General features: G+C 34.5%; 1 protein-coding gene across 5 annotated transcripts in view; it reads left to right on the top strand.

The window, feature by feature from the left end:
• STXBP4 (syntaxin binding protein 4) overlaps nucleotides 1–20,269 on the top strand; it is a 163,927-nt gene that overhangs the window by 79,321 nt on the left and 64,337 nt on the right. For all 5 annotated transcript variants that reach the window (XM_081272635.1, XM_081272634.1, XM_081272633.1 and 2 more), the window contains 4 exons: nucleotides 7,286–7,462; nucleotides 14,049–14,165; nucleotides 15,194–15,243; nucleotides 17,314–17,447. In XM_081272635.1, the coding sequence (XP_081128761.1) occupies nucleotides 7,286–7,462; nucleotides 14,049–14,165; nucleotides 15,194–15,243; nucleotides 17,314–17,447 (478 nt within the window). The remainder of the gene's footprint in view (nucleotides 1–7,285; nucleotides 7,463–14,048; nucleotides 14,166–15,193; nucleotides 15,244–17,313; nucleotides 17,448–20,269) is intronic.

Here is a 20,269-nt window from a genome sequence, read left to right as displayed (position 1 = left end):
AATTTACAGTCTCACCAGCAACGTATGAGTGAATGTACCTTTTTCCCCACATTCTTGCCAACATTTATTGTTACTTTTATTCTTGATAATTGCCATTCATACAGGAGTGAGATGGAATCTCACTGTGGTTTTCACTTGAATTTATCTAATTGCTAGAGATGTTGAATATTTTTTCACATATTTGTTGACCATTTGTATTTCTTGTGAAGTTCCTGTTCAGTTCCTTAGCCCATTTATTCATTGGGTTATTTGTTTTTTGTTAAGTTTTTGTGTTCCTTATATAACCCGGAGATTAATGCTCTATCTCGGGTGCATGTGGCAAAGATTTCTCTCCCATTCTGTAAGCTCTCCACATTCTTGATTGTTTCCTTTGCTGTGAAAAAGCTTTTTAATTTGGTACCATCCCATTTATTGATTCTTTTTTATGTATTTTTATTTATTTTTAAGTGTAATTGCAAACAATGCCTTTATTTTATTTATTTTTATGTGATGCTGAGGATCGAACGCAGGGCCTCACACACGCTAGGCGAGCACTCTACCACTGAGCCACAACCCCAGCCCCCCATTTATTGATTCTTGATTTTACTTTTTTTGCACATTAGTAGTCTTGCTGAGGAAGTCAGGTCCTAAGCCACCATGATGGAGAATTGGGCCTACATTTTCTTCTATAGGCTCAAGGTCTCTGGTCTCATGCCTAGGAATACATTGAGTTTTTATTCTCAGACAGCTTGTGTTCTATTTGGCAGTCAAGACCCTTTGATTTTTAAAAAGTTAGGCAATAAAATATTGTAAGGATAGTTCAAGATAGCAATATGTAGGTAAATATGAAGAGCAGATATTGTAAAAGATTTAAAAAGAGAAGAGGTTTACACTAAGGTAGTATGGAAAGAAGTGAAGAGGTGAAATCTGAGGTAGATTTTGAGGAACAGCTGAGAACTAGATGAAGGGGAAAGAATTTATACATAGTGGAATGCCGTGATCAAAAGCATCTTGGAGGAAGGAGAGCCTAATCTGGGAAATATGGTAAATCCATGCACTTGGATATGGTAATCAGGTAAGAGAGTGGAGTGTACAATGCTAGAAGGGTTGATTTGGAATAGGGAGAAATTTGAAGTATGGAGACTGAGGATATATTTTATTGTGTGCCATGTACTTAGGTTTGTTGTCTAAGGTGGGACTTGAGGAATATTTTAGGAAAATCAAAATCTATCCTCCAGAATTCTGCCGAGTACGTTACACTGCAGAACAAGCAGCCAGGGTGATCACTTATGTGGTTTTCACAGTGCCCAAGCATGAAGTGGTGAAGGTAACCTAGTGGCAGATTACATCGTTACATTGATGAAGACTTGTCAGTGCTTAATGACTGCTCAAGTGAGGAGGTGGAATGGGAGGCTTGGATGTATCCATGGAGAGGGAGTGAGGAAAGAGAAAGTGGAGAGCGCATCTCAGAGATGTATAAAAAAAATGCTGTAAATCAAATACTTCCCCCATTACATCTATACTTAAGGGGTGAGTTGTAAATTCATTTAAAAATCTATCTGCAAAGCGTTTTGAGATCATTGTTTGAGAGTTATATTTATTCATAGTTTAATAAATCAGATATACAAATTAAGGAAACTAGATATAACTTGCTTTTAAACACTTCTCATCCAACAACATTCTTCCTGCAGTGACCTTTAATCTTTTTTACAAGCTGTAAGAGGTCTAAGACCTAGAAAGGTTTTCCAGTGAGTGGATGTCGGAAGCTGATAAGAGAAGTATTCTTTAGGGCTCGGTAGCATAAGTTACATTACACTAAAGCATATCTTTGCAGTCTCCTTTTTCTCCTGTCAACCATTGACATTTTGAAAGATTTACTAATGAGCTTAAAAATTACAGAACTTCTAAGGTTAGTGATGTGGATGTGCTACCCTAATTACAAATGTGCAAGTGCAGTTAATGCTTTTTCCTTCTACTTTAGGGAGCCGTTAGGACCCATAACTAGAGAGGATAGGGTTTTACATAACTTTTGCTAACATTAAAAAAGACGTGCAAATTATATTTCCAAATAACTTCTCTAAAGTTCAAGAGCTGGTATTACTAATTGAATGCCTCAGGAAAACCCTTTAAATTATCTAGTTCGGCTCTCTGATCACTAAGGTGATTATGTATGTTTTTCCAAAGTAGTAAAGAAAAAAAGGGGGGGGGGACTGTACAAAGTACTGCAATAGTTTCTTTAACCCGCTTGCAGCAGTTGTTCTGATCTTATAAGATAGGTGTTATTTCCCATTATACAACTGAGCAAACTGAGTCTTAGAGAATTTTCAGCCAGGAAATGAAAAAGAAAAAAAAAAGTCACAAATTTAAGCTACTGACCTAGATAAGTTCATCTGAAACCGGTGGTTTTTTTATTCTAGGCAAGCACTCTACCATTGAGCACTGCCAGTTCAATGTTCGTTGTTGTTTTTCAGTTAATTCATTCATTCATTTATTTTAATTATAGATCCCATTGCTTTGTGGGAGAAAGTGATACATACAGAAAATCCTTAGTATACCCTCTTTTTTCTGAGCCTATACTGTCCTTTATCCCAATGTAATCATATAGCTAAGACCAAAGTATTTATAGCCTACAAAGATTTTTCATTAGTTTGAATTATCTTAACAAAGAAGAATTTGGTCTGATCTTCTTTTAAGGTTCATTGTGAAATTGTGATGTGGCAAACCCTCATTTTACAAAGGAACAGTGTGAGTTAAAGGCATTTATTTCTTCAGTGTCACCAAAGAAAAAACGAAAGTCAAAGATTTTACCTCATAATTCCAGATTCTTTTCTATCACATTTGCTCATACTAGTTGGTATTACAAATTTATGCTTATGTTGATTTCTCTGATTTACTCTTATATCTTAGTTTTTCTTTTATTATCTAACTTTGTACTCTGAATTAAACTCTACCTGATACAAAGTACATCAGTAAGCCAACTGTAGAATTTGCCCTGATTGGGATTTCAGGCTCATGGTGAGCTACTGGGAGAATTCTGGCTCAAATGTTACTGACACAGGAGGGCTTTGCAGTTATTTATTAGAAGACAGCCTGGGAGGAAAAGAGAAAATGGATTGATGTGATCCTGTATTGCTAAATACGGCACACTGCTGTTATCTTTTCTTTACTGCTTCCTCTAAGAGTCATCATTTCAATGCACTAATCTTTTAAACAGCCATTCAGTGGGAATTGGGCTAGAACTTTGCTAAGGGGTCACATTCACCAGCCTGACAGTTATACATTTACAAAAGAAATGGCATGAATTTATTCAGCATCAAAACCTCTGCATCTTTTACCACCCGACTGCATTTCACACTGTATTACCATCAGTGCGCTATAATGGCTATATAAATTCCATCCAGATTCTTCATTTAATTAACTAGCATTCTTTGAACAAAAATAAAAGTGCTGTTTTTATAGAGGAATAAAAGCTTCATGAAGTGAGTGTGAAGGAGACAAATCATCAAATTAGTTATTCTTCATTGCAGCTATGGTGAATTTTCTGCCCTTCCTCTTTCACTTCAGAGGCTTTATTTTATTTATTTAATTTTTTTTTTAGCTTGATTGAAGGAAAATGGGGAGCAGCGTAGCAGCCTCAGGTGTGTTTGAGTCTATTCTAATGACCACATCCTAAGCTAATTCAGGGCTGGTGCTGATGATCTTGTCACATATAAGCAATTTTTTTATTTTAACATTTTCTATAGTGCAAGGTAGTATGGTATAGTGACCAAGAACATGAGCTTTGTAACTAGACTGCATGAGTTCAAATTCTAGCTCTGTCACTTATTGTGTTTGTGATTCTGAGTAAGTTGCTTAACGCTTCTGTGCTTCAGTGTACTTTGTATAAAACGAGGAGAGTAGTCGACACACCTCACATCACACAGTGTAGATTAGCTGAGCTGACAGTTAAGACATTTAGAGCAGGGCTGGCTCACTGAGCCGTGAGTGCCTGTGTGCACTGCCACTGTCTGGTGTGAAGTTGACCCAGCTGTGTCCCTGGTGACTTTCCTGATCTCCTAGACTGAACTGACATGTGGTGGGCTAAATGGATGCCCCTTTCCTTCCAGATATTCCTTTCTAAGGGTACACTCTATTATGAGATAATTACTTGTAGATATGAGAAAATAAAGCTCTCTGTGCCAGGGTGTGATTGGTCAGCCACAGCTCTCCATCCTGCACCTGCTGCCAGTGTTACTTTCTGATGCACGTTCTCCTAACAAGGCTGCCCCAGCTTCAAACTCCTTTGCCTGTCATGCCATTTCTACCAGCCCCTGATGTTTTCCTGCCCTCTCCCCAGCCTTTATTTTTTTTATTTTTTATAGTTATAGATGGACAGCATGCCTTTATTTTATTTATATTTTCATGTGGTGCTGAGGATCGAACCCAGTGCCTCACACATGTTAGGCAAGTGCTCTGCCAGTGAGCTACAGCCTAGCCCTCTCCCCAGATGTTTTATTTTTTTAAATCATTATTCCCCTATAGGAATCTGTTACTCTAATGGAAACCCATCCAGCACCATTTCTCCAGTTTGCCACATGCCTTCTTGCCTCTCTTCTTTTGTTCACGTTCTGTTTTATGCTGTGGTGCAGGTTCTTGTTTTGTTTTGTTTGCCTAACATACCCTCTTCCCTTCCTCCTTGTAGCCAAGTCATACCTGATGTTTTAAGCTAGCCAGAGCAAGACTGATCTTTTGCCTCTTTATGTTTTTATCACATAACATGATTGTCTAGATGTAGCTACCTAATAAATGTTATTGGTGACCTAACCTGTTAACCCTGTTTCCAAAGATATTTAGAATCTAACCACTTCACACCATCTCTGCTACTGTCGCCCTTGTTCAAGTCACAGCTAGCTCTGCCTGTCTTTCTTCTTCTTTGCTTCCACTCTTGCCCACCCCTACAGTCTAGTCTCAATATAGCAGTGAAAGTAATCCTTTTAAGATAAGTCAGGTCAGATCACTTCTTTGCCCAAAACCCTCCAATCACTTCCCATCTCACCCTGAGTAAAACCAAAGCCCCTTTAATGGCTTATAAATCCCCTTAAGATCTGCCTTTCCACTCCAACCCCATCCCCACAACTGCTCCAGGCACCACTCTGCCCTTAATGTTGCATTACTCTTCTCTTCCTTTTCCTTACTACTCACTATCTCTTATCCACCAGCTTCCTTGCTCTTCTCCAAAGATGCAAAACACAATCCCATCTCAGGACAGTTGCACAAACTGTTCCCTTTGCCCAGAAAGCTCTTCCTTGGGAAACCATGACTCCAGCCCTTCTGCAAGTCTCTGCTCAAGCATCTCCCCAATGCAGTCTGCACTGAAAATCCCTAACCTGCTGTCTGTCTCTCTAAACTAGGATGCAAATTCTGAGGAGCAAGAGGGAGGGTCCTGTCTATACTGTTCACTGCTTATCCCAAAACCTGACACTTAAGTCCTTAATAAGTGCTTACTGAATGTCAGAGTAAAAAACTGACCCTTAAGAATATGTCCACATTCCTAACTCTCTCAGCACTTCAAATGTATTTAAGCTCAAACAAAAGCAAGTGCCTCATAACAGCTCCAAGAAAATTAAAATAGCCATAGTTTAATATTAGCCATAGCAATTGGAGCAGAAAGTTCCATTGCAGAGAAGAGAGATTTCTGCATCAAGTAAAGAAAAAGAAATGGTTTACAGTATTATAACTGCCACGTTAAATTATATTGGTGTCCTGGAGAATGATCTTTGACCCAAGGCACATTTCAAGAGTGTTTCTGGTCACCCTGACCTCTTCCTAAGGGTGAGAGTGTGACTAGTGTAATGGGGATTTTCATTATGTTTATTTTGTCATTTAAAGGCAGAGTGAAATGGTGAAAGGAGAGTGTTGATGTTGGAGTCAATAGCAACTCTGGATTAAAATTCTGGCACTATTGTGTGTCTTAGAATGGGATATGTAACTTCTCTAGGTCTCTGCTTATGTATGAAATAGTTTTTGAATAATACCTTCCTCCCAATGTAGATCTAAAAATTAAATGAATAAATACAGTCAAAGCACCTGAGATAAAACAGTATTTAATAATTATATTGTGAACATTGCCTTCTACAGATTTTGCTACAAAATTACACCTTTGGGCTTTCCACCACACAGCCTGCACAATGGTTTCATTAATGAGGTTCTAGGCATAAAGTTAGCTAGATGAGATCGAAATGAAACACACAGACTCAGTTACCTTATTTCTATTGCTAGGTCCAAGACGGCTCCCCTCTCTGGTTCCCTCCTCTAACCGCCCAGCAGGGCAGCAAGGATTACTCAGGGCTAGCAGGAGAGAGAGAGAGTGAACATGCCTGGGAGTAGCCTTTTATTGGGGAACAAGAGATTCAGGGGAGAATTCCATCCAATGAAGGTTGAGGGGGGACTGCACTCCAAGGTCAGGGTCAGTGATTGGGTCCCCGGGGTCAGTGGTCAGGCACACCCCCACACGGATGGGCTCTCTCATCAGGAAAGGGCCAGGAAAGCTTCAACACAGCCAAAGCGCCTCAGACCCTTAACGGGAGCCACCCAATCACGTGTCAGAATGGCTTCCCACAGGGCTTAAATCAAAAGTGAGACATAACAGACTAATAATGTATAGGAAAAAAACTTTGGGCCCTGGGTCTTGGTCCACAAAGAAGTCCACTCTATAAGGCTATAAATCTCCCAGCAGCATCCAATGAAGCTGCAAGAGCCTTCTAAGAACATGTGCCCTCTACCACCTACTTGAGTTTTGTTCTTGTTAATTTTTTCTTTTTTTTAGTTGTAGATGAACACAAAACCTCTGTTTTATTTATTTATTTTTATGTGGTGCTGAGGATCAAACCCAGGGCCTCACACATGCTAGGTGAGCGCTCTACCCCTGAGCTACAACCCCAGACCCTCTCCTTGAGTTTTGTTATAGCCTCATTTTATCATTTGAACTTTCAGACTTCCTTGAGTGCTCCAGTCAAATGGCAAAACCCATCTCTGGAATCATTTTCTTCTATTTTCCATCTTCAGTTTTTTTCAACTTCCCTTATTTTCCAAAAGTTAACTAGGGTGTGTAAAGTAAGAAATTTCATACTGAAAAATTTCCAAGAATTCAAAAAGGAAGAGTATAAGACCAGGCAACTAGTCCACCTAATAAAATAATATGAATATTAATTTTCAAGTGCAGAAGTTTTGGAAGTATAACTTTCAGAATTAGGAAAATACTTTGTGAAGATCACCTTAACTATTTTCTACTTGTTTTTTTTTATGACATTAATTTTGAAATCTGCAGGAAGCCAAAGCTGTAGTGGAAGAAACGAGGGCTCTGCGAAGTCGTATTCATCTTGCTGAAGCAGCGCAGAGGCAGGCCCATGGAATGGAAATGGACTATGAAGAAGTGATCCGTCTGCTAGAAGGCGAGATTACAGAGCTGAAGGCTCAGCTTGCTGATTATTCTGACCAAAATAAAGTAAGCAAAACAGACTTCTCTCCTAGTTACCATGGTTTCCCTGCCATTGTCATGTATCCTGTTTTCATTTTCTTTTCATCTGCACTTCTAAACTAGGTCAGTGTTTGTCTTCTATTATTCAATGATAGGATGATGTGCTGTGAGGAGGTAATGTGAAGGTTGTGAGCTGCCTTTATCTGGATAGCTTTGGGATGGAAAAGCATGTGCCCCAAATTTATTTGGGTCATTGGTCAACTTTCAGTTCAAGCATTAAATCCTGAAACTATTTAACATTTAATTGACTACATTGGTTTTCTCCTTCTCTTTCTGAACTTGCTAATTTGTTTTGTGGGGATTGAAGGAGGGGATATCAGGGATGGGTTTTGCTCTTTAACTAGAGCACTTAGGGAAGTGTGAAAGTTAAAGAATTTTTGCCCAAGACCCAAGATAATTAATGGGAAAAAAAAACTAGTTTGAGTTTGGGTTTTGTTTTTTTTTTTTTTTTTTTTTTTAAGATATAGGGTGTACTAGATCAGGCTCCAATAGAAGACTCCTCAATTTCAATAGCAAAATACTAAATGTTTTTCAGAAGGCAATGTAAACTTTTCTTTATGTTAATTTTTTATTATGTGGATGTTTTTACATTGTACATATATATTTATTCAATGACCTTCAAAAACTATAGTAGACAAATAATTTTTACTTCAATGAAGAAGAAAATTGAATAAATTGAAATAGATACTTTATAACTTCATAGGGTTGTTCAGTTATGAATATAATAGGTATTGATCCCTTTGACCCATTCACCTTTCAATAGAACATAATGTGTATTTGAATAATTTATGAATGTTTACTTAATCATAAAAAGAGTTTTAATTTTTTAAATACACCAATTGAAAATGAAATGAGCTTTAGAAAAGCAAAATTTTCTTTGGTTAGCTCATAAGTCACTAACATATTTCTCACAGTGGTCCACTTAAACCAGTTTCATAAGAAGACTGAAGTTCCCATCTCCCTTTGACAGTAACAAGGCCAGAGGGGAAACACATCACCTGAGAAAGCAGCAATACTTCTGTTCTCATTTTTTGACCCAGAATTTACTTCCCCCAAACAGATATGTGATTATTTTATGTAACCTTTACCTGATTATGAAAATATTAAAAGTATTTTTGTAATTAATTTTAATTACTTTTAGAGGGAAAAATTAAGTCCTGGTAGGGAGAGACACCAAGACCTTCCTAGGCAAGTACTCAACCACTGAGTACATCCCTAGCTCTTTTTTTTTTTAATAATATAACATTCAAGAAGTTTACATAAAATTATTTGATATTTTTAAAGCTTAGTTACCTGTTAATATAATTAATTCAGCTTTCTCTCTTTAGCATAATGGGGGTCTCATGACATCCCTTAATAAGAGCCTAAACTAAGTAGGAAGCTATCTCTGAAAACAATTTTTTTTAAAGAAAAGTTGTGAAACTTGGGCATCTCAACAGTCCACATTTTCCAATCTCATTATATGTGAGAAATGAGGGAGAAAAATACAAACAAACTTTTCTTATTTGTGTGAGATTATTTAAGAAACATTAACTAAGATGTTCACAATTAGGATTTAAATGTTTACTTTTAAAGACAGATTCTTTTTATAACAAAGCTTTTATTTTTCATTATAGATTTTTTCCTTTTTTATTTATTTACTTATTTGTGTTTGGAGTAGGTTGTGGTACTTGGGATTGAACCTAGGGTAGTACTGTCACTGAGCTACATCTTCGCCCTTTTTATTTTTTATTTTGAGATGGGATCTTGTTAAGTTGACAAGGCTGAACCTGACCTTGAAATCCTCCTGCCTCATTTTTTCATTCACCTCCAAATTAAGAATTCAAGCATTACTAATCCCCTTGAAGATCCTCAATGTCTCTTTCCAATTGTATTCCCTTCCCTTGCCTTCCAATAAAATCATTTTCCTGGATTTAATATTTACCATTTTCTTAATAATTTTATTTCTTATGTGTGTGTGTGTATTCCTTAACAATATGTTGTTTCGTTTTGCTTATTTATCAACTTTGTATAAGTAGAAATATACATATGCATCATTCTAACTTTCTGCACTCAACATTTTGTTCCTTCAGTTCATCTGCTTGAAATCTGTTCCTAGTTCATGTTTTTAATCTTTCTTTTAACTCCACTGCATGGATGTACTACAGTAGAGTTAACCATTCTACATTCATTGGGCAGTCCAGTTATTCTGTATTCTTCTATTATTCTGTATTCTTTTTTTTAAGGGAGAGAGAGGGAGGGAGGGAGGGAGGGAGGGAGGGAGAGAGAGAGAGAGAGAGACTTTTTTTAATATTTATTTTTTAGTTTTCGGTGGACACAACATCTTTATTTTTTATTATTTTTTTATGGGGTGCTGAGGATCAAACCCAGCGCCCTGCACATACCAGGCGAGCACACTACAGCTTGAGTCACATCCCCAGCCCCTGTATTCTTTAATCATGTTGCTGAAAACATTTTTGTACATAGATCCTGTTAGGAGTAGAATTGCTAGGTTGGATGATAATTGCATATTTGACTTTACTAGGAAATGCCGAATTGTGTGTGAAAGTGCTCGAGCCAATTTGTACTCCCACCAGTAATGAATGAGAATTAACATTTACTCCATAATCTTGTTGACCCTTTGTTTTTTAATTTTTATCAATTTGGTAGGTGTAATGAATTTTATATCTTTATAGTTTAATTTGAATTTCCCTGCCTGCTAATGACCTTTTGATAGTGATATGTGAAGACCAGTGGACACTGGCTCATGAGAATTAACAGCATGCATTCTTTCTCAACTCCATGTTCAGTGACATCAGGTTGCTGGCTTGAAATCAACCATAATGGTGTTATACCTTCAAGTATTATCACCCAGGGCTTTGCCGCCCAACCCTGCTAGCCATTTGAACATAGAATGTATTTATTATGCATTCATGTTTATGCATGAAATGCCTCATATCTTTTGAGCATTTTCCATTAGATTATTTGTCTTTTTCTATGAATGTATAGTGATTCTTCTGGTTACTGATCCTGTATTAAGTTGTATGTTATAAAATTACTCTCTAAAATTTGTGGATTACCTTTTTACTCTGATGAAATGGACAGGAATTCTTAAAGAAGTTCTTTCGTCTTCGAAGACATAAAGATATTCTTTTATATTTGCTTCTAAAAGTTTTGATCCTCCTGTAATTTTTTTAAATATTTCTCTTAGTTGTCAATGGACCTTTATTTATTTATATGTGATGCTGAGAATTGAACCCAGTGCCTCACACATGCTAGGCAAGTGCTGTACCCCTGAGCTATATCCCCAGTCCCTTATAATTAGTTTTGTGGTACTCTATGAGAAGGGGATACATTTCAGTCTTGTGTGTTTATTTATTGATTTGGGGGTCTCTCTATATTAACTCAGGCTGGGATCAAACTCAAAATCCTCCCACTTCAGCCACCGAGTAGCTAGAATTCCAGCATCCACCACCACACCTCTCCTATTTTATCTTTCTTCTAAATAAATAACCTACTGTCTTATCACCATTTATTTGAAAATCTCCTTCTTTCTTAATTGACCTACAAATCATCTCTGTCATATATCAAGTTCATATGTGAGTTGACCTTTAGTCTCTTTCATTGGTCTATGTATATTCTTCTGCCAAAAAAAAACATAGTATGTTGTTTACTATATCTTTTACAGTAAATCTTGTTATCTCATCATTCTACCTAGGTTTTTTTCCTTTGAAATGTTTATAATCCTTTTATCTTTTCTTATCTATTTCACATTCAGCTTATCAATTCTTTCAAAAGAAAAAAAAACTATTGTAAATTTTACTGAAATTTCATTACATATATAGGTTAATTTGGGAAAAATCTACATATTTATGGGTATCTTTATTTATCAACATTACAGAAGCACAGGAAGCTTAATTGCATTGTGGTCAGAGAATCTAATTTACAGAATAACAGCTCTTCAAAATTTGTTAATAATGTCTTACGAAATTTGTTCATGGCTTATTATGTAGTTGGTGCTTACAAAGGTTCAGAGTGAACTTGGAAAGAATTCTGCAGTTAATGGATACTGTTGTTCTTTATAGTCCACTAGTTCAGTGTCATCGTGGGGGCACTTAATTCTTCTGTATTTATATTCATTTCTTTGTCAGTTTCTCAAAGAAACAGGTTAAAATCTCCCTTGTAGGGAGATTTTTTTTAAAAAATGTTCTTTATTTTGAAATAATGTTATTAGATGCAGTCAAACTTAAGAGTTAGTTTCTCATCTTCTGTGAAAACATAATGACTATTTCGTCTAGCAGTCTTCTTTTTCCCTTAGTATTTTTATTGATATTAATATAGTTATATACCTTTCTTTTGGTTGATATTTACCTATGTATTTTTTTTAGCCATTTACTTTCAACTTTTTAATGTCTTTATGTTTTAATTATATCTGTGGTAAATAACATATAGCTGGACTTTTTATCCATTTATTAATTTTTGGCCTTTAGTTGGAAAGATCTTTCCATTTATAGCTTTTATTTACTAAAGCAGTTGACTTCGTATCTGCTCTCTTATTTTATTTGCCCCATATTTTCTAGTCTTATATCTGTGGCTTTCCCATTCCTCTAAATATTGGAAACACTTTAGAATATAAATCTAATCATCCCTCTATACTTCTTTTTAATTTTTTTTTATATTTTACTTTTCCCTTAGCCTTTAACTGTATTAGAATTTGTTTTGTATAGTCAGAATTTGTTTAACTAGATCCTATGTTAATCATTTTCTGTGTTCAGCATTCTTTACATCTCAGGTAGTCTTCCTTGCATTATTTCATTTCTTCCTCAAGGGTGTCTTCTAAAAATTCATTTAGTGAAGATCTGTTGGTAAAATGTCTCCAGTTTGGGGAAAAAAAAAATCTTGATTCAGTTCTTATTCTTGAAATATATTTTTGTTACATTTTAGATATTAAGGTGATATTTGTTTCATTGTTTTTATATCATGGTTGTGATGTCAGCTGTCAATCTATCATTTGTTTGCAGTATTTTTCCTTCTATATGATTTTAGTATCTCTTTGGCTTTGATGTTCATCATTTTGACCTCAGTGAGTTATGTGTTAACGTATTTAATTTATGTTGTTTGGGATTTATTGAGCTTCCTTATCTGAAGAGCAATGTCTTATACCATTTCTGGAATACCCTAAGTTATTTCTCTTTCATTCTTTCTAGTTACTCTTGTGAAATTCAGATTGTGTATATTATACATCTTCTGGCTATTTTCTCCTTAGCACTCCTCCTCCATTCATATGTCAATTTGTGTCTTCTATTAAATTATCAGAACTTTCTTTACCTGATTATCTGTTGTCTTTTAGCTATATCTAATTGAATATTAAATCATAAACCATGTCTCTGATTTAATTGTGAACTACATTTTTAGATTGATTTTTTGTTGTATAGATTTATTTTGATATTTTTGTATCTTTTTATTATATTTTAATACCTTGTTGTGTAAAACATATTACATTATTGCTTTATATGTTGTATCTAATTACTCTAATATCTGCTGTCTTTATAGACCCGATCATATAAATGGTTTCTTTTACCTGACTTTCTTTTCAGGAACTTATTTCCTCACATATTTACTGATTTTTTTTTTTTTTTTTTTTTTGGTGAGGGCATGTTCTCTAGGTACATTATGTGTGGAATTCTTTAAGATCTGAATTTAGAAAACAACTCTACGTAGAAGTTTTGGGTTTGCTTCTGTTTGCCTGAGACCAATTTAAATAAATTTTCAGCTTCTGGATATTTAGGCCACTTTGATAATATAAATTCTGACCCCAAACCTGTGTGAGTGGGGGCTTATGGTTGGGAACTATTCAGGAGAGACTTTTTTACTTACTCACCAGAACCAAAATCAAAAGTCTGTTTACTTATGTGAAAATTGTTTCTTCCTCATTTACTCATTAAAATTTTATTGCCATTTGTTTCTGATGAAATCCCTATATGTGCTTCCAGGGATTGGCACATATCCTCAGAGCAAATTATGTTTCAGTACTCCCTTACCAACTAGTGGGTTCACTGGACATTACTGTTACTTTTCTCCATGGAATCTCTTTATTCCCTGCCAGCTACGCCTAACATGGGATTTTATTATAGTGAATAGGTTGTGATACATTCTCAGGGGTTTCTGTCAGCATCTGGTAAGACAAGTTGCTTAAAAAAAAAAAGGAAATAATTCTTTTTTATTTTATATATATATATATATATATATATATATATATATATATATATATATATATGGTGTTATTGTGTATTTATTTAAATACACACATTTTAATTGTTTAAATAAAAATGTAAGTGTATTTTGCTACAAGACCCAGTAAAGTCATATGTAGCTTATCTCACAAAACTTGCAGCATCCCTGTGAAAATTAACTTTATGTTCACAATTAGTTATACATGTCCTCCCAAACTCAGAAATCATGTACATATTAAGAGAGAAAATAAATGAAGTAGTAATATTGAGTCAAACAGAAAACAGCAATATAATATTTTTTTTTAAATGTGTAAGATGCTCCTTTTCTTATCTCTGACCAGGAAAATGTTCAAGATTTAAGAAAGAGAATTACAGTACTTGACTGCCAATTGCGAAAATCAGAAATGGCTCGAAAAACTTTTGAGGCATCCACTGCAAAGCTTCTTCATTTTGTAGAGGTGAGTTTTTATGTTATAGTCAGCCCTCTGTCTCTATGGGTTTACATCTATGGATTCACCCAACCACAAATGGAAAATATTCAGAAACAGAAAAAACTCCCAACAGTTCCAGAAAGCAAAATTTCATTTTTCCATATACCAAGCACCATGCTGAATCCACATGAATGAAGTGATGTGTAGGTGCACACTGCTATAGCTTCCCGCTTTCACAGAACCGAGGTCTCTCCAGCACTCCTTATATGAGTATTGTTCTCCTGGCATCTCATTCATGATATCCTGTGTAGTTAGACACACCATGATTGCATCTATACTGAACATGTACAGTATAATGCAGTATAACATTGATTTATGTATTATTTGCATTGTTTTAGGTATTGTAAATTATCTGAAGATGATTTAAAGCGCACAGGAAGGTATGCATAGGTTATATGCATGTATAATGTGCCACCTTATATAAGGAACTTGAGCACCTGCTGGTTTTCTTATCTTCAAGGGTCCTGAAATCAATCCCCCATAGATACCAAGGGAGGACTGTATATTGTATCGCCTACTGTAATATTCATTAGGCATTGTAATATACATTTAGGCAACTGACACTGATAAATACAACTGACACTGATAAACATTTCATTCAGTGGCGAATGAAATATTCTCTAGTCTCAAAACAGCAATGCTGACTTATAGTCAGACTTAGAATTACCTAGATCATGAAAAGACTGATTAGCATTATATATATTTTTTAAGAAAAATAATTGAGACTGAATAACATGATTTCCAAAAATATATAACTTAATGAATACTTTCCTAAAAGTCTTGATACTAAGAAAATATAATTTGATAAACATTTATCCTCTAAATAAATGTTTTTATAACTGTTATATTCTGAGTAGAATTACATCCTGCTATATCAGAAACATCTGTTTAATCAATGGAAAGGGAGGCTGTAAATATTAATTGGGCCAATAAAAGGATATTTTTTAAAAACTATCAAATTTATAAATCTCCTTCACCATCTTATTTGTCACTAGGCTATTCAAGAAGTACTTTCTGATAATTCTTCTCCTTTATCAAGTTTGAGGTAAGAAATATTTAATTGCTTTCTTCAAAGTATGTCAGCGGATTAAATTGTGACTGAAATACCAAAAATCTCTTAAATAGTCTTAAGATGCTGAATAATTCCCATTGTACACTATTATTCAATGTTGTGGAAAAATATGAGGACAATGGTTTTGTTATTAGCTCTGTAAAAGAAATTTCTGGAAGTATTTAGCCAGTCATTATAACCTTCAACTATAAAATTGAGGTAGGAATCACCTACCTCTTGTCTTTGTCAAGAATGCCATAAAGATGAGTTTAATTTGAAATTCTTGAAGCTTCCTGTATGTGAATAAAAGTTACTAGCCACAGGTGCCTTGCTAAAGGTCATTCTCAACCAGCAGATTAGTTGTTATGTCAAAAAGAATTTTGCAAATCTTATTCATGGAATCAGTTTCTTTTACTTTCAGCAGTCAGTAGGTACAGATAAAAGAAATATATTTGGAAAATGCACCTTGATTTTCTTATTACTCACAAAATGCTTTGCATTTCAAGTTTCTTACTAAGAGCAACAAACATAAAAGTAAGATTTATTTCAAACTATAAGTTTAGGGTCATTTTGATACATGATGAAAGACATAGAAAAGAAAGATTCTTACTTGTGCATTTTGAAAGTGGATTTTTCTTCATCTTATAATAGCTGTCACTAGTTCTAAATATGTCTTCTACTTCTGGCAGTATCACTTGCAGAAATGGGAAAGCTCTGCCCTTTAAAGTGAAAATAGCAGTTTAATAAAGGAAATAAACGAAGATATTTTGGGTGCCATATGACTTTTTTTTTAATTTAGAAGAATATCTACAGTTGTTCACTTTTAAGCTATTTTGATGTAATGTTTATTTTTTATAGTTAAAGAATCTGACATTTTCTCATTGTTATCCATGCTGCTTATAAGGTATTTATGTAAATTCCATGGTTTTTATTTATATTAAGGATCTTAATATTCAGTAATCAAACTGAGGATGTAGCTCAGTGGCAGAGCACTTGCCTAACAAGTGGGAGACCCTTGGTTCAGTCCCCAGCACCAAAAAAATAAACAAACAAATAAAAGTACTCAGTAATTTTATTACCCTTAAATGGATTAGGTGTATCCCCCGCAATAATCCCCTAAGGTCTCATTTGATTTTGACTAATTTAAAAATTTTGCTGTTAAATTTCAAGGATAAAAATTACTATTTAAAAGCTGGCATCTACCCTTGCTTTAAATTGTTTCATGGAAAAAGGCAACTTTAAAAAACTATCATAGCTTTTTGCCATGTCATGAAAAGTTAAGCACTAGTGAAATCTAATTCAATCTTTTTAACATACCATATCTTCTATATGGGTATTAGCCTTGATCATTCAACGCAGAACAAGACTATGTGAATTTGAGAATTGATTCTTTAATTTCTCCTTGTGAATTAATACCATCATGCTTAAGAAGATGGATTGTAAATGATGATGATTTTATCATTAGTTTAACATTATCTCTTTTTTCCAAGTAAAGGTTTTGCTGTGGTGGTTTTCTGAGGAAAACTTAGGACTTTTAATTATATCAGGGTACATTTATTTCAAATGACATTTGACTTTTTAAAAAAAAAGTTATATAAATGCTCTAGGCTATTTTAGATTTAGAGGAAATGAAAGTCTTTAAGAGATAATTTCAAGAATGAATGTATATATTTATGTTTGCTGTATTAGAAATTTTAAGTAAATATATTTTAATATGCCTAATTTAAATTTTTACCAAACTAAATAAAAGGTTTCATCATGTTAGCATATAAACATTCCCAAAATATGTCCCAACAAATAATCTAGGAGGTAGGCCATCCTTCAGTTTCTTCCTCCTTGTATATGAAGTCAATATAATGCTTCAGATGTTCTTGTTTATTTTATAATAAACAATTGAAAACAGAAATATTGTTTATGTTATTTACCTCATGTGTGGCTATTTTACATGTTTTTGTTCATTCCTGGATAAAGAAATATTTTTGATAATGAATACCAATTCACATTTAGCAAAGATAGGTGTGTGTGTTATGGAACATATTCTAGTTCATTTCATTGTCTTCTCAGTGAAAGAAGAGCTGTGTTAGCCTCTCAGATTTCCCTCACGGCACTGGGAAGGAATGGACGCACCATCCCAGCAACCCTGGCATTGGAATCTAAGGAGCTTGTTAAGTCCGTTCGTGCCATACTTGATATGGATTGTAAGTTTTCCTCATTTTTTTCACTTTTTTTTCTTTTTTTAATAATTCACTTAATGAAAGGAGAAAATTTCAAGTCTGGTAGTTTAATTTCATTGAATATATTAATATATTGGTTTGCCCACATTAAATTTGATAATTAACTGATAAAAATCTTAATGCACTCATTTTATGGGGGAAAATACTTGCTTTATTTACAGTGTTCAAAAGGGTTCTAATTTAAGATTAAGACATGTCTTTACTTTTATTTCCATCCAAAGTTTCTGTCTCTTTTTTATCTTTTTTTTTTTTTTTTTAGAAACAAATTAATTTAAACCCAGAGGCAGCTTACCTTAGTGCTACATCCCCAGTCCTTTTTACTTTTTATTTTGAAACAGGATCTCCTAAGTTGCTAAGGCTGGCCTCTAATTTGTGATCCCCCTGCCTCAACCTCTCAAGTAGCTATGATTACAGGCATGCATCATCTTGCCCAGCCAAAAGGTTTTTGCAATGGAAGAATAAGTATAAATATTAGAAGGTAGAATCAACATTGAGAAATTTTTAAATAAAATAGATGAAACAAGATGTATCTGTCACTAGATAGCCCTGGAGTCAGCATTGAACTAGAAAGAGAAGCAAAGTGATTCTCTAAGGAACTTCAAGCACCCCAACTCACAGAGAGACATCCTTGGAGGAAACTTAAATAATAGAAATTTTCGTCTTCCCCTCTTCCTATCTTTCAGGCACTTTCACCTTTTATTTATCTATTTATTTATTTTTGGTACCAGGGATTGAACTCAGAGGCACTCAACCACTGAGTCCCATCCCCAGCCCAATTTTATATTTTTATTAGAGTCAGGGTCTCACTGAGTTGCTTAGCGCCTCGCTGTTGCTGAAGCTGGCCTAGAACTCACAATCCTCCTGTCTCAGCCTCCCAGGCCGCTAGGATTACAGTCATGCACCACTGTGCTCCATTTCACTTCTTAATTTTTACTTCTTTTTTAACCATTTCTGGCATATCCTTTATTTCCCTTCCATGTAAATTATAATTTTCTTAGTTATATCCATTATTTATAAAAATTGATAACATGTTCTAACTGTTAACTATAGAGGATAAATAAAAGGAAGATGATATATAATAAAACAATATATATGTCAGTAGGTAATACGCTGGGAGATCTATTGTAGCCTCAGATGCTTGTATCTGCACATAAATTCTCTACAAATGTGAATATATATTGACACAAGTATGTTGTAATATCAACTTAAATAGCATAAGCACATTGCCGTGAGTAATATAATTGTCCAGAATGGTGATCTACTCTTGGTAAAGGTCTGAACAAAAGGAAATACAATCTTCCATCATCTACCTAGTAGTTACAAGCCTGGAAAAGCTTATGTATATTAAAACTGTGCAAAAATATTTGGGGTTTATCTAAAAATTGGGTTATATTCCAGGCTCATATGACTAAAAAGGTTTTCTTACATTATGCATGTCTAATAGGACATTTGAAAAGCAGATCGAACATAGAGCAATTTGTTGCACAAGACTGTCAATAGATTCTATAACAATAGGCTATTTAGCTTTCCTGGCACTCTTCCACTAAATACCAAAAAATACCTCCAAACTCAGTAACAATAGATAGTGCCTTGTAAGTTTCCAAAAGTATTCCTGAGTGTGGTACCAATTTATTGATAACTCCCCATGTTGATACTTTTTTTTAAAGGTCAACACGCAACCCAGAGTCACCTAATTATGCTCCATAAATGAGAAGAACTGCTTAATAGGGAAATTATAGACAAAGAAAAATAGTTTTCAGTTAAATCTAGATAATATAATATTGTGAAGATGGATATATTGTTAAAATAAAATGAAATTATCATATTTAAAGAGACAATATGAGATTGCATTCAAAATACAAGAAGTAGCTGCCATGAATAAAGATATTTTTTGAAGAGGACTTTTTACAAAGTAATTTTAAATTTTCTTTTCTATTACATGATGATAATACCTACTAAAAGTGTTGTAAATATTAAATTATATTATATGAAGTACCTACTCCCATCACATTTCATAGTATAAAACATATATGTAAAGTTGAACTTTCCACGTAGCACCAATGTTTTAATTAATTATCCTATTCACCTTTGTTGCATAACAAACCACCTCAAAACTTTATGACTCAAAACAACAATTTAGTTTTGGCTCTCATGGTCCTTCTGGTTAACTGGGCTTTGCTAGGTAGGCCCTTCTTGTTAGAAAATTTTCATGTGGTTAGAGTCAGAAATCTGCTTGGGTTGTAGGCATCTGATTACTCTGCTGGGTTGGACATCCTAAAGGGAACTCAGTTTCAGTTTAGTGTTAACACATACTTCTATGTGGTCTCTCTAGTATGGTAGCCTCAAAGTAATAAAGCTTCTTACATGGTATCTCAAGTCTTCCACAGATGTTTAAGTGAGCAAGACAGAAGCTGTATTACCTCTTTTATGACCCAGCCTCAGAAGTCACTCAGCCCTGTTTCCACCATATTCTATTCATCAATGCAGATTCAGGGAAAGGGACTTACACTCCACCCATGGATAGGGAGGTGGCAAGTCACATTATAGAAGAGCATACAGTTAGAAGTCATTTTTGTTGTCATTTTTGGAAAATGTGGTCATCTTTGGAACTACAATTTGCCATAGTAGCATATGTCAGATGTTATTTAATTTAGTTATGATGGTTCAGTATCATCATTGTAAGTATGTATTAATATGTAGCATGTTAGTAGAGAAATATGCTGTGTGGATTTTGTTTGTTTGTTTTTGTGTGAGTTGGTTTGTTTGTCTCTTCTCTTAATGTCACT

Source organism: Spermophilus citellus (assembly GCF_964194105.1).
Source record: "Spermophilus citellus genome assembly, chromosome: 17".
NCBI lineage: Eukaryota > Metazoa > Chordata > Mammalia > Rodentia > Sciuridae > Spermophilus > Spermophilus citellus.
The sequence above is the reverse complement of the archived record's forward strand: the minus strand, read 5'-3'. Positions and strand labels throughout refer to the sequence as shown.